This window comes from Ornithorhynchus anatinus, chromosome 5 (genome assembly GCF_004115215.2).
Source record: "Ornithorhynchus anatinus isolate Pmale09 chromosome 5, mOrnAna1.pri.v4, whole genome shotgun sequence".
In the NCBI taxonomy this organism is placed as follows: Eukaryota; Metazoa; Chordata; class Mammalia; order Monotremata; family Ornithorhynchidae; genus Ornithorhynchus; species Ornithorhynchus anatinus.
In genome coordinates, this window is record NC_041732.1 from 14,492,973 (window position 1) to 14,513,556 (window position 20,584).

Genomic DNA, 20,584 nt, shown 5'->3' on the forward strand with positions numbered 1-20,584 from the left:
TGGGGCTTGTAGTTCCACACATCCATCCATCCCTGAGTGCTCACTGTGTGCTGAGCACTGTACTCCTACTGAGTTGGTGCCCAGACCAGTCTAAAGCATTTTCTGGGGAGACCCCTGGGGTGACTTGAACTCAGGTTGGCTGGTTGACCCCATCATCATCTCCCTTCCCCGTGCTATTCCATATCTCTGACTGTCCAGGTCCACCCCGACCCCCTTACTCTCCCATTCCATTTCTAGCAGCTCCTAGAAATTCAGAGTTGGCAGAGACTCCGTTGAAGGTCACAGAGCAGAGGAATCTGGGCCGGTTTCCTCCTGTCCGGTGCATTTCCCACGTCTTGCGTGGTCTGATTCCCTCTGCCACACCCTCTGGCCCGGTCCACACCTTAGAGGAAGCTGGAGACCAGACGCCCATGCCCCACCTGACCCGAGTCCCTGCTTCCTCGTACCTTGTTTGTCTTTCCCGAGTTCCCTGATCCCCAGCTGCTGCGTCCCTTGACCTGTTTATCTCTGCGATTGGGACAGTCTCCAGATGGCTGACAGGTTTCTGGATTTCCTGGCGTCTCGCTGCACCAGCAGGGGCCAGGTTTGGACTCTGTGCCGTGCCAGGGTGGCACTGCCCTGAAAGATACGGCCCCTGGGTGGAGGAGGAGGAGGAGGAGGGGTGAGGGGGAGCAGTGCATGAGCCAACTAGCTGGGGTGAGAGTCGGGGGTGGCGAGGCGTCCGAGTCCCCCGCCTCATTCAGGCTACTGCTGCAGCGAGAGCCTGGCCAGGCGCCAAGCTGGTGGAAGTCAACTCGTTGCCCTTGCTTCAAATAGCTTAATGCATGCACAGACTCCTTTCTGCAGCAGTTTGGGCTGGGAGAGACCTGATTCCCCTCTCCTCCAAACCAGCACTCCTTCCTCCTAATCCAAACCAACACCCTCCCCTCCTTCAAAGACCTCCCCCTCCCCCATCTTGCCCGCAGAGGCAAACTCCTCTTCCCCTTCATCCATAGTATTTTAATGAGCACTTACTGTGTTCAGAGTGCCATACTAAGCGCTTGGGAGTGTACACTGCAACAGAGTTGTTAGACACATCCCCTGCCCACAAAGATGGCCTTCCCTGTTTAATCCTTTCTTTCCCATTCAGGTCATTCCCACCTGCCTCCACGAGCACTTGAGTGAATATGTTTTGTTTATTTAAATTCCACTTATTTATTCATTTGTTTGTTCCTTTTAGGATCCCTTTGCCGTTATCAATTATAACTATGTTTTCTCATTTGTTCCCTTTGGGTGGATGTAGTCTCTCTCTGTCTGGCTATCCCGTCAGATGGTAAGCTCTTTGAGGTAGAGAACAGAGCCTTCTGCTTTTTACTGCATGTCCTGCCTCGGCTACTTGTCTGCTGTGTGACCTTGGGCAAATCACTTAACTTCTCTGTGCCTTCATTACCTCATCTGTAAAATGGGGATTAAAACTGTGAGCCCCACGTGGGAACAACCTGATTACCCTGCATCTACCCCAGCGCTTAGAACGGTGCTTGGCACATAGCAAGCGCTTAACGAATACTATTATTATTATTATTCCCAAACACCCAGTATGGTGCTCTGAGTACAGAAGACGGTCCATAAATACTGATAAAAGCAAAACCCAGGTCAGGTGGGGATCCGAGAGCCAGAGTTTGATTGGAGTCCCGGGGGCTTCCCGGGAGCTGGCTGGAGGTTCTGGCATCGTGGAGGGCGGGGGGGGGGCGCACCCGTTCCCACTGCTTTGGATGTCAGGGGGCTGCTCTCTAGAGGTTCCAGGATTCTGGGGGTGTAAGAGGAGCTCTGCAGGCAGGTCCTCAGCAGGACGGCAACCTCGGAAATGTGCTGCAGTAGCAGCAGCAGCGGAACAGCTCCTCCTTCCCAGAGCGGAGCCCAAGAAAGGCACCAGGCAGCAAGCGGGAGTGGGGGAAGTGCCTGGCTGCTGATGCAACCGACAGGCGGTTCCAGCAGAAGATCATCCCAGGGCGAGAGGAGGGAGGGAGAGAGGGAGCCAGTAGCTTCATGTGTATGTGTATATTTGCATGCACTGGAGTGCGTGTTTTATGGGAGACGTGAGTGCATGTGAGGGTGTGGATAATGAGCATCTCTCCTCTCCTCGTGTCTTTCCTCTCTTTGTGCCCGTCTCTTCTGACTGTTTTCCTTCTGTGCGTCTGTCTCTTGTATGTAGCTCTCTTTTCGGCATGTCTCTTATCCAACTGTCTGCCTCTCGTGTCTGTGTTTTCCGTGTGTCTCCCGTGTTGCAGTCAGACATGTCCTTGCCTTCTCTTTCTCCTGTGCGTGTCGGCCTCTCTCTTCCTCCCCTGCTAATCTTCCCTGTGCCTTTCCACATCCTTCTCTGCCCCTTGCCCACCCCTCTGTCCCTCTTGGCAGCTGCTCAGCAGCAGCAGCAGCCATGACGAGTCTGGGGTCCAGGGCTCCAGGCCACCTGTAACCCGAGCTGTCTGCTCTGCCCCGGCCCCCCGCCTCTCCCAAACGACCCTGGCCCCCTTACACAACTTCTGTTCCCTTCACTCAGCTCTTATGACACCACTGATCTTCTTCATCCACTCTCTCCCAGGTCACCCTCTTCTCTCCTCTGAGGGTCTCCGCCCCTCTGTACTAGCTCTTGACCCCTAGCTCAGGCTGTTCACGGCCTGGAACTTCCTCCCCTCCAATATCCATCAGAACGTAGCTCTTCCCAATCTTTAAAAGTTCCTTTAAAAAACAATCCGCCCCCTTCACTTCCTTCAGGAAGCATCCTCTGATTAATTCATAAACACCCCAGCTGCGTGATCCTTGACTCCTCTCTCTCATTCAACTCACATATTCAATTCTTTACTAAATCCTGTCGCTTTGACCTTCGTGACATCAGTGGAATCCATCCTTTCCTCATCATCCAAGCAGCTACCACATTGGTCCAATCGTTTATCCTTTCCCACTTTGATTACTATATCAAGCCTTCTTGGTGATCTCCCTGTCTTCTTTCTCTCCCTACTCCATTCTACACTTCATTCTGCTGCCCAGATCATTCTTCTACAAAAATGTTCAAGCCATGTTTTCCCCACACCTCCAGAACCTCCAGCGGTTGCCCATCCACCTCCGCATCAAACAGAAACTCCTCACCATTGGCTTCAAAGCACTCAATCACCTTGCCAGTCTCCTACTACAACCCAGCTCTCACACTTTGCTCCTCTAATGCCAACCTTCTCACTGTACCGGGATCTCATCTACCTCACTGCCAACCTCTCGCCCACTTCCTGCCTCTGGCCTGGAGCACCCTCCCTCTTCATATTTGACAGATGATTACTATCCCCCTCTTCAAAGTCTTATTGAAGGCACATCTCTTTCAAGTCACCTTCCCTAAGCCCTCCTTTCCTCTTCTTCCACTCCCTTCTGCATCACCCTGATCTGCTCTCTTTTTTCATCCTCCTTCCCAGCCCCACAACACTTACGTACATATCAGTTATTTATTTATTTGCATTAATATCTGTCTCCCTCTCTAGACTGTAAGCTCGTTGTGGGCAGGGAATCTCTCTGTCTATTGTTATGTTGTAGTCTTCTAAGCACTTAGTACTTAGTGGGCATTATGATTATTTTAATGGTATTTGTTAAGCACTTACTATGTGCCAGGCACTGTACTAAGCGCAGGGGTAGATACAAGCTAATCAGGTTGGACACAGTCCGTGTCCATGTCCCACATGGGGCTCACAGTCTTAATCCCCTTTCTACAGATGAGATCACTGAGGCACAGAGAAGAGACACAAACTATTCCCCTCTGCTGCTCATTATTTGTATACTTATTTGTTTGTTCCATTATTTTTTGTGCTAGCATCGCTCCAGGTTTCTATCTGTACGTCTTCTGGTCTTTACTATCTGTAAATCCTTGAGTTTTTAAGTTGTTCTTGCTATCACTGTGTGCTCCCAAGTGTCTACTACAGTGCCTAGCATGACACAAGGAAACAAGACACTGGAGTCTTGGGAGCACCGGCAAGGCACGCTGAGTTTACATAGCATGACAGGGAGATCTGATGGCAAGCTTGCACTGCTTTGACCTAAGGAAAGAAAGAATGAGGACACAATACAATAAATAAAAAACAAGAAATCTTTAATTTCGTTGCGTTTCTGCTCCCTTTCAAGTTTTCCAGTTGGTCATCAGTCTCTAGATGGTAAGCTCGTTATGGACGAGGAACATGTCTGCTAAGTCTGTTGTTCCTTACTCTCCCAAGTGCTTAGTACAGGGCTCTGCACAGTCAGTGCTCAATAAATGCCATTGATTGATTGATCCATGACTTGTCTGCTCTGACTAGGTGGTGGGGGTGACCTTGGACAAATCCTCTCCTTTCCTCCATGTTTCATTTTCCTGATCATAAGATGGGAGTCAAAATCTAGGCCCCCTCTCCTGCTGCTCAGGGGAGGGTGCGAAGGACATTGCCAAAACACCTCTGAGCCCTGTGGAGCCAGAGCTCCAGTGGCCAGTCTATTCTCCCAGCAGCCACTGAGGCTTATAGGATCAGATTATAGCACTATAAGGCCACAGTTGAACTGTAGTCCTACGCTCTTCACTGGGAGCTAATTGACAGTGAAGAGTGAGGGACCACAGCCTGAGGGAGCTTAGAAAGTAGCCAAACATCATCCTCATGGACTTCATTGGCCTAGTGATTTTTACAGGAGCCTTCCCCTGGGATTTTCTCCTCAAGTTCCTCTTCATGATTGGCTCAAAGCTCGTTCATCTCATCCATGTACTTGCTGCATCACCGTGGACAAGTCACTGAACTTCTCTCGGCCTCAGTTCTCTTATTTGCGAAATGGAGATTCAATACATGCTCTCCCTCTTATTTGGACTGGGAATCCCATGTGAGACCCGATGAACTTGTATCTATCCCAGCGCTTAGTACAGTGCTTGGCAGAAAGTAAGGGCTTAACAAATATCACAGTTATTATTCAAGGCGCTGCGTGCCCGAGGACCTATCCGATATCCTCAGATGCTCATCTGGTTCAGCGAGAACTCTTTTGCTACTTGGCTATGTGATTTCCCTGCTTTGCCCCTTTTGCTTCAGGGTAACGGATACATTTTGCCCAGCATCCCTGTGCTGATGGAAACTTTGGTGGGAACAGAGGTTTTACCAACGAGTTAAGATTAGTTAGTAAATTGGAGAACCCCATCTTCTCCTTTATCGGTGTAGTCCCAGGTGCCCCATTTAGGCTTCTGCCCACCATCCAGAGGCGATAAATACCGATAATGATGATTAAGAGTTTCAGTGAGCAATACTCTCCCTCTTCCCCTGTATTGTTTGGACAGTGATGGATGATGACTACTGCATGAGAAATTCCGGCCAGCCAGTTGTTTACCTGTAATTGGTGGATTCCACATCAATGGAGGGGTGGGAGCCAATGGGCTGGGAGCCCTGTTGCCCAATTGGTTGCCCGATTGGACACCCTGTCCATTAAAGAATGAATAAGCAACAGCTGTTAGGATGAGCTCAGACTCCTGGGGTCGCCCTGCCACTGCCACTGAGAGGGTGAAACAAACCCACAACCCTTGGACTCTTGTGACCCCTTCAGGAGGAAGGAGCTAAAGTGACACCTTCTTAAAGGAACCTCCCACCATTTCTCAGAAAAGGCAGTTGGGGGGAGGGGTTGGGGGTGGAGAAAGCAGGTGGTGCTCTGGGCAGGTTTCAGTGGATTCTGTATAAATGAAAAGCTTGACTAAAACCAATTCACATGTACCTGCTCTTTTGCAGCCAAAACACATTTGGATGTGGGTCTCCCTCTTCCTCGTGCAATTTTTCATTCAGTCATTTTATTGAGCGCTTCCTGTGTGCAGAGCACTGTACTAAGCACTTGGAAAGTACAATTCAGTAACAGATAGAGACAGTCCCTACCCAACAACGGGCTCGCAGTCTAAAAGGGAGAGACAGACAACAAAACAAAACAAGTAGAAAGGCATCAATAGCCTCAAAATAGATAAATGGAATTATAAATATATACACATCATTAATAAAATAAATAGAATAATAAATACGTACAAATATACGCAAGTGCTGTAGGGCTGGGAAGGGAGTAGAGCAGAAGGAGGGAGATGGGGCGATGGAGAGCAGAGGAAAAGGGGACTCAGTCTGGGAAGGCCTCCTGGAGGAGGTGAGCTCTCAGTAGGGCTTTGAAGGGGGGAAGAGAGCTAGTTTGGCAGATGTGAGGAGGGAGGGCGTTCCAGGCCAGAGGTAGGACAGCGTGGCTCACTGGAAAGAGCACGGGCTTTGGAGTCAGAGGTCATGGGTTCGAACCCCGGCTCTGCCACTTGCCAGCTGTGTGACTTTGGGCAAGTCACTTAACTTCTCGGTGCCTCAGTTCCCTCATCTGTAAAATGGGGATTAAGACTGTGAGCCCCACGTGGGACAACCTGATTCCCCTGTGTCTACCCCAGCGCTTAGAACAGTGCTCGGCACATAGTAAGCGCTTAACAAATACCAACATTATTATTATTATTAGGACGTGGGCCAGGGGTTGACAGTGGGGCAGGCTTAAATGAGGCACAGTGAGGAGGTTAGCAGCAGAAGAGCAGAGTGTGTGGGCTGGGCTGGAGAAGGAGAGAAGGGAGGTGAAGTAGGAAGGGGCAAGGCGATGGAGAGTTCTGAAGCCAATTTTGAGGAGTTTTTGCTTCATGCGAAGCTTAATAGGCAATCACTGGAGATTTTTGAGGAGGGGAGTTGACATGCCCAGAGTGTTTCTGAAGAAAGGTAATCTGGGCAGCGGAGTGATGTTTAGACTGAAGCGGGGAGAGATGGGAGGATGGGAGATCAGAAAGGAGGCTGATGCGGTAATCCAGTCGGGATATGATGAGAGATTGTACCAGCAAGGTCGCAGTTTGGATGGAGAGCAAAGAGCAGATTTTGGCAATGTTGTGAAGGTGAGACCGGAAGGTTTTGGCGACGGATCGGATGCGTGGGGTGAATGAGAGAGTGGAGTCAAGGACGACACCGAGGTTGCGGGCCTGTGAGACGGGAAGGATGGTAGCGTCATCCACGGTGACGAGAAAGTCAGGGAGAGGGCGGGGTTCGGGAGGGAAGATAAGGAGCTCCGTCTTGGACACGTTGAGCTATTTCTGACCAGGGTTCCTCAGCCTCGCCTTCCTGCTTTTTTACCGGGTACAGAACCAGACACTTAGCCTCGAAGCCCGATGCTAAATCTGTCCCCGTGAGACATTGGCCCGAGTGCAGCCTCAGCATGCCTCTGACCTCGAACCGGTCCCCTGTCCGCTGTCTGTCTGTAATCCTACTGGAGCACCTGGATGTGAGGGGCAAAGATGGCAGAATGGGAAGTTGTCCAAGAACGTCCTTCTTCCCTCTTCTCTGGAGGGGGCTCTCAGTTCTCTTGTAAATACTTTTATTTTCATCTTCCCCGTTAGCGTGTAAACTCCTTGTGGTCAGGGACTGTGTCACTTCTGTATTCTGAATTTCCCAAGTGCCTAGTACAGCGCCCTACACCAAGTGGATACTCCCTCAATGCTCTGATACTACTTACTTCTACTACTACTACTCCTTTGACTCCTCCTCCTTCCTCTGCTTTTCCTCCTCCTTCCCCTTCTCCTCCTCCTTCTCTTTCTCCTCCTTTCCTTCTCTTCCTCCTCTTTCTCCTCCTCCTTCTCCTCTTCATTCTTCTCCCCCCCTTTTTCCTTCTCTTCCTCCACCTCCTTCTCTACCTCCTCCTCCTTCTCTTCTCCTTTTCTTTTTCCTCCTCCTCCTTCACTTCCTCCTCTGCCTCCTCCTCCTCCTTTCTCCTCCTCCTCCTCCTTCATTCTCCTCCTCCTCCTTCACTTCCTCCTTCACCTCCACCTCCTCTTCCTCCTCCTCCTCCTCTTCATTCTCTTCCTCTTCTTCCTCCTCCTCCCGTCTGCCTGCAGGTCCTCCCCGCACCGAGGGATAGCAGAGCATCCCTTCAGGCGGGAGCAAAGGAGGGACCACAAAAGGCTCTTTTTCCCCCTTCGTCCCTAGGAATGGTGTGTCCAGGGGCCGAATGGAGCTGATTGGCTGCCGTGCCCAGGTCCCTAACCGGGATGGAGCTGGGATCCAGGATCGCCGGGGCCGGTCCGAGCCTGGAACCGGGAGGACCACGTCAAGCTCCAATCCCTCTGAGTGGATTTCCTTGAGGTAAGCCTCCTGGGAGAATCCCTAGAGCCCTCGATATTTAGAGCGACGGTGTCATAGGCTCCTCCCCCCCGCCAGTGACTGCTAGTGGATGAATTTTCAACTGCTCTCTCTCTCTCTCTCACTTGCTTCTGGGCTGTCAGCTCTCACTCAGCACTTCTGTTTCATCGCTGCCTGGCAATGCGGTCCTTTCCCCAGCCCGCCTTCCTCACTGCCCTGCTCAGTTACTTGGCCCTGCTCGCCGCCGGTCACCAGAAGGCGATCCCCCGCATCACGGCCTCCTGGGCAGGTAGGATCCGAGCGCCCCGTCTTCTCCCTGTCTCCTCCCGCAAGGGCATCCGATCCGGCGCGGGTCTCTCGTGTGTCTGGCGTGCGTCGCACCCGGGGCCGCTCCATTGCAGCAAAGAGGTGGTGGGGCTGGGGGGTGGGTCTATGGGGGGAGAGGGTAGCTGAGGGCACCTTCGGGTCTCGGCCCCTGCAAGATTTCTCAGCCTGCTGGGGGGGAGGGGGGGCCCGGCTCCCAAGTTGCTGCAACTCCTCTGCAGGGGAGGGAGGGGGTTTCCTCCTGCAGACTTTCTTCCCGGTGGGAGGAATCCTCAGCCCCTCCTCCTCCCTCTGTGTGGCGTCCGGGCCCCCCAGATCTGGAGAGGGAGACGGGGGAGGGAGGGTCTTCCAGCCGGCCGCCCCCTCCCCACCCCCCGGTGCCCCCGGCTCCGTCAGCTGGAGGTGCCCGGCGGCCGGAGCTGGTGAGGCCGTGCGGGGCTTCGGGCTCGGCGGGAACAAAGACCACCCCCCCGGCCGCGCCACGTGAACGGAGAGCTCCCGCCCCGCAGCCCCCCGTAGCCCCCCGCAGCGGCCCGGGGCTCCGGCCTGCGCCCCCGGGCACCGACCACCAGCCCGCCGCCGGTCATCCCCCCCGGGCAGGGCTTCGGGGTGGCGGGAGCCCCCCACGTGCCAATCCTCGGCCCGCCTTTCGGCGGGGGGCGGCCAGGCGTCCTCGGGTGACCTTGGGGCAAAGGGCTTCCACCTTCCTGCCGGGGCCGGATTCCCCCCTTCGGCCCGGGCCCGAGGAGAGAGCAGGTGCCCCCAGGCAGGGTCCGGAGGAGAAGGGGGCGACCGAGCTCCTCTTCTCCCAGGGGATGCCACCCGGGAGTTTGGCATTGACTCTGGCCTGCATTGCACCTCTCCCCGGCTGGGTCTCCGGAGCTGCACCTTCTCCCGGGCTCTCTCCCCCCCTGCAATCCTTGTAGGTGCCCGGTGATCGGGACAAGCGTCGGGCAGAACCAACTCCAGACACGGGTTTGGACACAAGGAACTCAGGGCCCCACCTGCAGACCCCAGACTAGGGCAGCGGTCTCAACCGACCCCCCCCCCCCCCCCCCGGGCCGGGGGAAGGTCAAGGGAACCAACCACCCGTCAGGAGGAGAAGGCGACTCAGCAGAGGGCAGATGGTCCTCTGAAAGCCATTTGAACTTGGGTGACCACCAAGAATCCTCGGGCTTGGACTCTGATCGTGGGAGAAGCGTGGAGTCAGGCGGGGGGCATGGGGCTCAGGGATGAACAGGCCACATGGGGGCTCCCCCTTTTTCTGCTCTAGGACTGGGGGGAGGCTGGGGAATGGGGAGGGTGATAGGCTCCCAAATCCGGGCCCTCCTCGCCTCCCTGAGGTCTTCCTCCCCCTGCACTGCAGCTCACCTCGAAAGCTGGGCGGTAGGAACCTTGCACGGTAGCGGGAAGGTGGAGCCGGTGATCCGCCCTGTGCCTGCCACCTCTGCAGTGTTTGCTCTTCTGCAGAGGGGAATGGGTGGCGGGAGGGAAGGAGGATGGGGGTCCGGCGGCCCTAGAGCTCAGGGGAGGTGCGTGGTCTCAGCCCAGTCTTCCCAAGGTCAAGGCCAGGCACCAAATTCTAAGTCCGGAGGAGAGACAAGCCTGGGAGGATCAAGCGATTTCCTCCGTAGCAGCCGTGTGTGTGTGTGTGTGTGTGTGTGTGTCTGTCTGTCTGTCTGTCTGTCTGTGGGGGGTGTCCAAAGAGCTCCTGAGGGAGTTGGTCTTTATGGACCCTGCAGTGGTCAGTCGTATTGGGTAAGCTGGAGAACATTTGATTGAACAGTGATACTTTTATTGGGTGCTTCCTGGGTGCGGAGGACTGTACTGTGCACCTGGGAGAGGACAATGGAAAAGATAGACACGACGAGGCAAGAATCAGGATGCCTGCACTCTGCTCCCCAGATCCTGGATGGAATTAGTGATTACAATAATGATAGTATTTGCTAAGCACTCACTATGTGCCAAGCACCGTTCTAAGGGCCGAGCACTTTAACAAGGGATTGGGGTTCAGGGCTCTGGGGTTTTTTAGTCTGAGCGCTATTATTGGCTAGAGTCAACTTGGTGTCCTGCCAACCCTTCTGGGAAAATGCAGTCAGTGCTCCCTTCTTCTAGACCAGGGTTTTAGAGCGCTTTGATATCTCTGGCATTGGAGGAACTTCTTCAGATGCAATGGCCCCCATCTTGGAACAGTAGCATGATCTAGTCAGTCAGTTAATCGTATTTATTGAGTGCTTAATGTGCGCAGAGCCCTGTACTGAGCACTTGGGAGAGTACACTATAATAATATAACAGACACATTCCCTACCCACAGTGACCTTACAGTCTAGAGAGGGAGACAGACATTAATATTCATTAAAAAAATTACGGACAGGTACATGAGTGCTGTGAGGCCAGAAGGGGGGATGAATAGAGGGAGCAAGTCAGGGCGACGCAGAAGGGAGTGGGAGAAGAGGAAAGGAGGGGTTAGTCAGGGAAGGCCTCTAGGAGGAGTGAGCATGGGTGTCGAAGGCAGGAAACTGGGGTCTTGATGCCAGTTCTATCATTAACTGGCTGGGAAACCTTGCATAAGACACTTGGCCTCTGTGGGCTTTGGCTGCCTCATCTGTAAAATGAAGATAGGACCATATACTCCTCCCTACCATATGGGGCTGTTGGGAAGTGAAAATGAAATGACTGGTGTGAAAGCGCTTTGCAATAATATTATTAATAACAATTTATGGATAATAGCAATGGGTTATTTCTTTTAACATCTGTCTCCCCCTCTAGACTGTAAACTCATTGTAGGCAGGGAATGTGTTTACCAACTTTGTGGTATTGTATTCTCCCAAGAGCTTAGTACAATGCTCTGTAAACTCACTGTAGGCAGGGAAGGCATCAACCAACTTTGTTGTATTGTATTCTCCCAAGAGGATAGTACCCCCCCACCCCAGTAAGTGTTCAGTAAATACCACTGATTAATTATACATGCCCAAGGCATTATCACACTCCAAGGGGCTCTGAAGATGCCAAAGGGACCCTGTGCCCACCTCGTAGTTCTAGGGTGTGCCAAGCTGAAGCTTCCCTCCCGGGGATCCAGTGGGCTTTAAAGGGCTCTTCTCAGCTCCGTTAAGCTGGGCGAGATGCATCCCCAGCCAGGTTTCTAGAAGCCAATCGCAGATAGAGCGAAAAAGTTTCCTCTTGTGAAGGAACTGCGATGTCCGGCGATCATTAGCACTTCTTCCCCGCTTCCGCGGGGTCTCCAGCCTGGCCGGGTGGGCCCTGATGGCCGAGCAGCCGGGAGAGATCGAAGAAGCATATGGCATTGTCAGCTTCTGCGGAGGGATTAGTGATTTCAATGCATCGGAATAGCAGCTGCACTGACAGGAGTTGGGAGAAAATGACAAGTCTTCTGAACAGGAGGTTGCCGAGCAGATGCAGAGAGAAGTCTGGGAGCCAAGTCTCCTGTTCCCCCCGTCCCCTGCCACCCCACCAATTCCTTCCCCCCCGAGGAGCCATCAGTGCCTATGGGGGGTGGGAGGTCTTGGGCAGAGAAGGGTCGCAAGGCTCGAGGGCCGGCTGCTTTTCCCCCAATGGGGAAAGGGAGTTGGTCTCTCCTTCTTCCCTTTGCCCCTTACTTACACCCCCAGGGCACTGGCAAGAGTCGGGCTGGGTTCTGGTAAAGTCAGTAGAGGTTTTCAGCTTTCCGCAGGGCTACATGGACTAAAACAGGGAATTTCCCAGAAGCCTAGGATTCTCTCCCTCTCCCTCCTCGCTGGTGGACTGTCCTTTGCCCTCTAGGTTTGAGGACAGTGCAGAGGACAGTGAAGGGAAACAGGCATAGGACAGAACTGGCCTCAAAGAGAAGCAGCCCTAAGTGGAAAGAGCGCAGGCCTGGGAGTCAGGATGCCTGCGTTCTAATCCCCGGCTCTGCCATTTGCCTGCAGTGTGACCTTGGGCAAGTCATTTAAGTTCTCTGAGTCGCCATTTATTCAACCGTAATGTGAGATAAGATACCGGTGCTCCCTCCCCTTCTGACTGTGAGTCCCAAGTGCAACAGGGTCTGTGTCAGACCTGATTATTTTGCAACTGCCCCAGCGCTTGGTAGGTAGCATTATTTTGCAACTGCCCCAGTGCTTGGTAGGTAGCAAGTGCTTAACGCTTGGGTGTTAATGGAGATTAAGACTGTGAGCCACCTCGTGGAACAACCTGATTATCTTGTATCTACCCCAGCGCTTAGAACAGTGCTTGGCACGCAGTAAACGCTTAACAAATACCAGCATTATTATTATTATTATTATTATGAACGAATACCATAATAATGATGATGATGACGACAATGATCAGGGGACCCAGCCCCAGAGTTATAGCCCCCTTCCGGGCTTGGTTCCGACCTCAGGACTCTTTGTCTCCCAAATCCCAACTCTTCCCTCAGCCCACCAAGCCTCTTCCACAAAGCCCAAGTCAGAACCCAACTAAAAAGTGAAACATTGTTTCACATCCTGGCCAGAGCCCCCCGGGGGAATCATTGGGGTGTTTTGACGTGGGTGGGGGCCGGGGGAGGGAGGGCGGAAGTGGAGAGATTTGTCATCAACACCCTGGGGATGGAGTCCCGGCTGGGACTTCTTGAGCATCATCAACATTTCCAGTGGAAATCCTCTTTCCGTAGAGGCGGGATTGACGATGGCTGGGGCCAGGGAAGCAGGGGTGGCTTCGTTCACCTCCCCAGAGGGGAATCTCCTGAGGATTACCCATTGTGAAAACCCTGGCTCTCGGCCCAAAAGGCTTCCAAGCTTTGGAATGCCCAGGTGCGGAAGGGAAAATGAAATGCATTTTGGGACAGGCCTGGGGTGGATTTGAAATAAGAACTGCAGTATTATTTAAGGGCTGACTCTGTGCCAAGCACTGTACTAAAAGCTGCAGGAGATAATACAAGACTGTCAGGGCGGACTCAGTCTCTGTCCTGCGTGGGACTCACAGTCTAAGGAGGAGGAAGGACAGGGGCCTCGTGGGTAGAGCATGGCCCTGGGAGTCAGTAGGCCCTGGGTTCTAATCCTGACTCCACCACTCACCTGCTGTGTGAACTTGGACAAGTCACTTCACCTCTCTGAGAGCCCTCGACTGTAAAAAGGGGATTGAGAATCTCAGCCCCACCTGGGACAGAGACCGTATCCAACCCGATTTGCTTGTATCCACCCCAGTGCTTAGTGCGGGATCTGGCATATAGTAAGCGCTTAACAAATATTGTTATTATGACTCTTAGTATTATTTTTACAGATGGGGAAATGAGGTGGTTTGCCCAAGATCTCCCAACCAGGCAAGTGGCGGAACTGGGATGAGATTTGGGTTGGTCTTGGCTTTAGGTTCTGGCCCCGACTCAGTCCAATACATAGTGTGGGATGGAAGACCGTTATCTGAAAGACACATACAGGAGACCTTTATCAGGGGAAAACCATTTATCAGCCATTTATCGTTATTTAACATCTGCTAGGAAAGGCTTTTGGTCTGCTTTTGGATATGATCTTCTGAGGTTCTCTGTGGTTTTCTTTCCTTCTTTCTTTTTAATGGTATTTGTTAAGTGCTTACTATATGTAGGCACAGTACTAAGCTCAGGTATAGATACAAGATACACATGGGTCTTACAGTTTTAATCCTCATTTTAATAATAATAATAATTATGGTGCTTGTTAAGTCCTTAGTATGTGCCAAGCTCTGTTCTAGGCACTGGGGTAGATACGGACACAGTCCCTGTCCCACATGGGCCTCCAGTTTTAATCTTCATTTTATAGGTGACTGAGGCACAGAGAAGTGAAGCGACTTTCCCAAAGTCTCACAGCCAACACTTGTCGGAGCTGGGATTAAGATCCAGGTCCTTCCGACTCCTGGGCCCGTGCTCTTTTCAGTAGTCCATGATACTTCTCTATCAGGTTTCTGCATTTCTTCTCAGGTGATGCTGCGTGGGAGATGCTGTATAATAATCATCATGCTCTTTGTTAAGCGCTTATTGTGTACTATGCACTGTACTAAGCGCTGGGGAAGATGCAAGATAGGCAGTTCAGAGACAGTTTCCATCCCATATGGGACTCATAGCCTAAGGGGGAACGAAAAAAGTATTTAATCCCCATTTTACAGATGAGGAAATTAAGGCACAGAGAAGTAAAGTGACTCACCCAAGGGCACACTGTCAGGCAAGTGGCTGAGCTGGGATCAGGATCCAGGTCCTTTAATTCCTAGGCCCATGTTTTCCCCACTAGGAGCATTCTAGGAATATTCAACACATTTCCCTGTCCTCAACTCCTTGTCAAAAGGCCCATGCTCTTAGGCTGTGCTGTTCAATGATACCATTAATTGATTAACCAACTATATGTTTCCTCCCCACTCTCCTCTTCATTCCTTTCTCCTCTTCCCCTTCCTTGGGGGTCTTAGAAAAGCTCTCTGCCCGGTACCTAACACAGACTGTGAGCTCGTTGTGGGCAGGGATTGTCACTCTTTATTGTTGTGTTGTGCTTTCCCAAGCGATTAGTACAGTACTCTGCACACAGTAAGTGCTTAATATAAACAATTGAATGAATGAATGGGATAGAGTGACTGGAGATCTGATTTCAGGGGCGGGATGGGGAGGGGAAGGGAGGCATAGGATGGTGGACTGGAGGAAATGGGGAGAAAGGGGAGGTCTGGTTGGCCTAGGGTGGGGACATGGGGTGGGGACCAGGGAGAATGTGCTGCCAAGCAGGGAGACACCCCCCCCTCCCATGGTCACACCCCCGAGTTGGTGGAAGAATTGAGAATCCAGGCCTGGATCCCAGGGCTTTCCCCACCAGACAGTGATGCTCTCCTCTCTCGTGGGGTGGGATTCCCCTAGGTGAGGGAGAACACTGTGAGCTGGGCCGGGATCCTCTCCTCCCTGACCGGGAAGGGGAGAAGTAGCTAATCCTGGCTCTGCCACTTGCCTCCTGGGTGATCTAGGGCAAGTCGCTAAGCAGCGTGGCTCAGTGGAAAGAGCACAGGCTTGGGAGTCAGAGGTCATGGATTCTAATCCCGGCTCCACCACTTGTCAGCTGTGTGACTCTGGGCAAGTCACTTCACTTCTCTGTGCCTCAGATACCTCATCTGGAAAATGGGAATTATGACTGTGAGCCCTTGGTGGGACACTGTGTCCAACTTGATTTGCCTGTATCCACCCCAGTGCTCAGTATGTGCCTGGCACGTTGTAAGCGCTTAACAAATACCACAATAGTTATTATTTCTATCCCTCACTCCTGTGGAATTGGTGCCACAGCCACCACTCTTCCTTTCCCCTCCTGGCCCATGGCTGCCAGTCAAGCCCCGGCTCTAACTGAATTCTCATTCTGTGCAGAGCCCAGGTCAAGCAGTTGAGAGAGTCCAATAGAGTTGGAAGACATGCTCCCCGCCCACAAGGAGCTTACAATCTAGCAGGGGAGGCAGGCCCTAAAATAAATTACAGGTAGGGGAAGTGGCCGAGTATAAGGACCAATCGATCGATCGATCAAGCATATGTATTGAGCACTTACTGTGTGCAGAGCACTGTGGTAAGTACTTGGGAGAGTACAAGATTACAGAGTTGGTAGACAAGTTCCCTGCCCACCATGAGTTTATAGTCTAGAGGGGAGCTTACAGTCTAGAGGAGGTGGGAGGCAATATCAAAGTGCATGGTGGGGGGAGCAAATGAGGGCAAGTGCATAGGTAACCCCTAGGTGGACTGGGGGGATGAAGGGAAAGCAGAGGACTCATAGTCTTACAAAGCATCCTCAGAAAGTATTCAACAGCTCCTGAGTTTAAAAACTTGCATTGCCTGTCCCAATCCCCTCCTCTCCATTCTCAGCCAGTCCCACTTTCTTCTCCTCCTTCTCCTCCTTCTCCTCCTCCTCCTCCTCCTTCTCTCCTCCTTTTCCTCCTCCTCCTTCTCCCTCCCATCCATCTCACCAGCCTGAAAAAACACAAGCATCTGCCCGCAGCAAAAATACTCGGCTCTCCCTCCAGACCTAGATTCCCATGAAAACCAAGTCTCCAGGAAAGAGAGGCTGAGGATATTCTAGTTCTTTTACACCTGCTGCCTGTCCTTTCTATTTGCCCTGATTTCCTTTCGCCCCATGGAATATGTGGGCTGGTGCTGAGGGAGGTGGATTCTAACTCATCCTTACTGGTCCTCGCTCCGCCTCCCTAGGACCACCCCTCACCGCTTCCCATCTTCTCGAGTAGCCCAGGTCTCTGGAGTGAAGCCGGAAATGGTCTCTGTTCCCCAGGGGAGAGGCCAAGGACTCACTCTCCCTTCAAGAGATTCCTCTGGACTCTACGAATGGCCCCATCCTTCCAAAAGGCGTTTGCTGTTTCCCTGGCCCGTCACCGGATGTTTTGGAAGCAGGTGATTCCCCCTCCGCTGTTTGTTCTCCTGAGAGGAGAGGAACAGCTGTTCACACAACACAAACACACCCGTCACATCCCTTCCAGCCACCTTTCCGAGGTTATTGTTTACCTGTGGCTGCTGGGGTGTCAGCTGTGGGAGTCAGATGAAGATTCAGTCCCAGTATATCCTCCTCTGATCCCTCCTTGGAGTGGGGGCTGGGGTCCTCACTGAGGGTGACGGGCTGACCCTGCATTCGTCTATGCGCCCTCTCCCCACCCGCCACCTCCAGGGGCTGGGATTCAGGGGTTCAAGGGTGTCCCTGAGGAGGTCTTATCTAGGTTTCAAGGAGGAGGAAGAGGTAGGTTCTCCGCAGGCCAAGCCCCTGGTCTTGAACTGAGCTGCAGTGCACTGTGGGAGTTAAATAAGAGGGTCTCCTGGGTGATTGACGGCCGCCAGATAGTACCCAATTCCCGGGCTGGCCTCCCAACAGACTACACTCGCCTCTGGTTCGTCTCCGAGCGTCGCCTAGGAGAGGGAGGAAGCCTGGTTCGTGGGCTGGAAGACCAGTTCCCAGGCCCGGCTGTCCACCCGGTGAGCGATGGGCTAAGACATCCGGGTCCCCTTGGCCTAATGGGTAGAGCTTCTTTCCCCACTCTGTGTCTGCTGGGAACTTCTGAGAGATTTGTCAAGTAGCGGGGCCCCTCTGTGCTGTGGCCGGGGATCGAGGGGGAGGATGGAAGTTTCCCTTCCCGGTCTCTGCTTGGGAGGCCAGAGGGAGCTCCTTAAAAGGCAGTTCCCCCCCACCGGCTTCCTCTCTCTGTCTTGTCATCACTATTCAAATGGGGAAGTAGAAACCATCTGGGGTTTTAGAGAATGTCAGTCCGGGCTGCAGGCCGGGGATGGCACGGAAGGGGATTCGGATCAGCGACAAAGATGGGCGATATGGGGGAAGAGGCTGGTACTGTGGAGGACAGGGCTCGGCCAAAGAAGAATGAAATCAGCCTTAGAAAAAGTCCCAAACATTTAGAGGCCCACTCCGGTTCTTCCAGCCAGCCTCCCCTTCAGGGGGGGTTTTGGGTAGGGCTGACTGTCAGTTGAATGAAACTGGCTCTTTACCTAATCACCTGGCATGAATTGTTCCTAATCTCTGGGTGACTAGGTGAGCATTAACGTAATTAGCTGTAATTAACAGGCATCAGAAGCCCACTCGACAATTTTACTGTAGCTTCATTCGTTGCTCCACCCCCAGCCAACTCCAGGAGGTATCAGTTCTTAGGGTTTCCAGATGGATAAACTGATGGATGGAGGGGGGAAACTGAGGCATGAACTCTCCCAAAGGAGAAGTGGCATAGCCTAGTGGAGAGAGCACGGGCTTGGGAGTCAGAAAGACCTGGGTTCTAATCCTGGCTCTGCCAGTTATCTGCTGTGTGACCTTGGACAAGGCATTTCAAGTCTACGGGCCTCAGTTTCCTCAACTGTAAAATGGGGATTCCTATACTCTCTTCTGCTTAAGCAGCGGGGGAGAGTGGGGTTCTACAGACTCATCCTGGGGCCAGGAGATTTGAGTGCAATTCTAGCATCTTTGGGACTGCAGCCAGAGGAGTCTCCACTGGGTCCATATACAGGCGCACCAGTTGCCTCCTGTGTAACTTTGGTCAAGCCGCTTCACTTCTCTGTTCATTCATTCATTCATTCATTCATTCAATCTTATTTATTGAGCGCTTACTGTGTGCAGAGTACTATACTAAGTGCTTGGAAAGTACAATATGGCAGCAGATAGAGACAATCCAAACCCAACAATGGGCTCACAGACTAGAAGGGGGAGATTGACAACAAAACAAAACAAGTAAGCAGGTATCAGTAGCATCAAAATAGATAAATAGAATTATAGATATATACATCATTAATAAAATAAATAGAATAATATGTACAAATAGAAACAAGCGCTGTGGGGCGGGGAAGGGGGTAGAGCAGTGGGAGGGAGACGAGGCGATGGGAAGGGGAGGAGGAGCAGAGGAAAAGGGGAGGTTCAGTCTGAGAAAGCCTCCTGGAGGAGGTGAGCTCTCAGTAGGGCTTTGAAGGGGGAAAGAGAGTTAGTTTGGAGGATGTGAGGAGGGAGGGCATTCCAGGCGAGAGATAGGACACGGGCCAGGGGTCGACGGTGGGACAGGCAAGAACAAGGCATGGGAGGAGGTTGGTGGCCTCTATGCCTCGGTCTCCTCTTAAAAAGGGGATTTAAATATCTGTCCTTGCTTCCCCCTTAGACTGGGGGTTCCCATATGGTTCAGGGACCCTGTTTAACCTGGCTATCTTGTCTATATATATCCCAGGGCTTGGCACATGGTAAATATTAAACAAATACTTATTATGATTATGATGAAGATTAGGCTTGGCGACAGGATGTCTAAATTCTGTCTTGGCTAGGAGGGCTGCGGATCACCATTGTCTGGATCTTCCCAGAGATGTTCAGGTCAGGGCAGTGGGTGCCCTAAGACTCTCAGCTCCAGATTTGGCTCCCTCCGACAGTGTGGGAGCTGCCCTGACAGCCTCCAACTTCTCTGCCTCTGGCCACCCTCACGTTCCATCTCACTTTTTAATCTGACAATCTCCGGTGCGCTCTTTCCTTTCTCCCCCCTCCCCGCCCCTCCGGCCTCCCTCTCCAGCCTGGCTCCCCGAGGCCCAGCTGGCCCAGACTTGTGCTTTGGCCCCAGTCCAGTTGGCTGGGCGCCAGTCATCCTTCTTCCCCCTCCTGCCCCCTTTGCATTGCCGTCTGCCACCACTGGTGCCCCTCTCCGTGCCCTTGCCAAGTCTCTGGCCAGACCCTGGCAGCTGCGGAGTCTGGGCAGAGACATCCGCGGGGGAGGTGGTGGGAGGGATCGATGATCCCGGCTCTGCGGTGGTCTCCTCTCCCGCAGATGACTCCGCTGGAGCCATCAGGGCTACTTTCGGAGCGCTCTTCTGTCCCTCCTTGCCTTTCTATTTATACCCCCAGGCGGCTGAAGACAGCAGACTCCGTTTCCAAACTTAACTCCAAGCTGTCGTCTCCTCTCGACCGATGGCGGCCGAGTCCCCTCGTTCTCTCCCCTCTTAGGTCCCTAGACAAATCCCCCCTTAGACTGGGCCCTTCGTGGGACAGGGTGTCTGTGCCCCAGCTGATCGTACTGTATCTTCCCCAGCACTCGGCAATTGAGCATTTACCAAACCTCATGAATGTAATTGTTATTATAGAGGTAATAATGATAATAACGACTGTGGGATTTGGTAAGTGTTTACTATGTGCCAAGCACTATTCTAAGCGCTGGGGTAGATACAAGGAAATCAGGTTTGAACACGGTCCCTGCCCCATATGGGGCTCCCAGTCTTAATCCCCATTTAACAGATGAGGGAACCGAGGCCCAGCGAAGAGAAGTGACTTGCCCAAGGTCACATGGCAGACAAGTGATGGGGCCAGTATTAGAACCCAGGTCCTTCTGTCAGTCGGGCAATAAGTAATATTTATTGGATCCTTGCTGTGAGCCGAGCGCTTACTAAGTGCTCAAAAGAGGATAGTACGGTAAAGTTGGTAGACAACTCGTTTAGACCGTGAGCCCATTATTGGGCAGAGATCATCTCTATCTGTTGCCCAATTGTACATTCCAAGCGCTTAGTACAGTGCTCTGCACATGGTAAGTGCTCAATAAATACTACCGAATGAATAGACAAGATCGCTGCCCTCAAGGGCTTTCAATCCTGCCTGCATTAATGATCAGCTCAGCGGCTCAGAACTGGACAA

General features: G+C 52.5%; 1 protein-coding gene across 1 annotated transcript in view; it reads left to right on the forward strand.

The window, feature by feature from the left end:
- Positions 1-7,203: 7,203 nt before the first annotated feature.
- Positions 7,204-20,584, forward strand: part of SEMA7A (semaphorin 7A (John Milton Hagen blood group)) — a 58,867-nt gene continuing 45,486 nt past the window's right edge. The window contains exons 1-3 of the mRNA XM_029065833.2: positions 7,204-7,373; positions 7,992-8,147; positions 8,288-8,433. Coding sequence (XP_028921666.1) covers positions 7,225-7,373; positions 7,992-8,147; positions 8,288-8,433 — 451 coding nt within the window. The 5' untranslated portion in view covers positions 7,204-7,224. The remainder of the gene's footprint in view (positions 7,374-7,991; positions 8,148-8,287; positions 8,434-20,584) is intronic.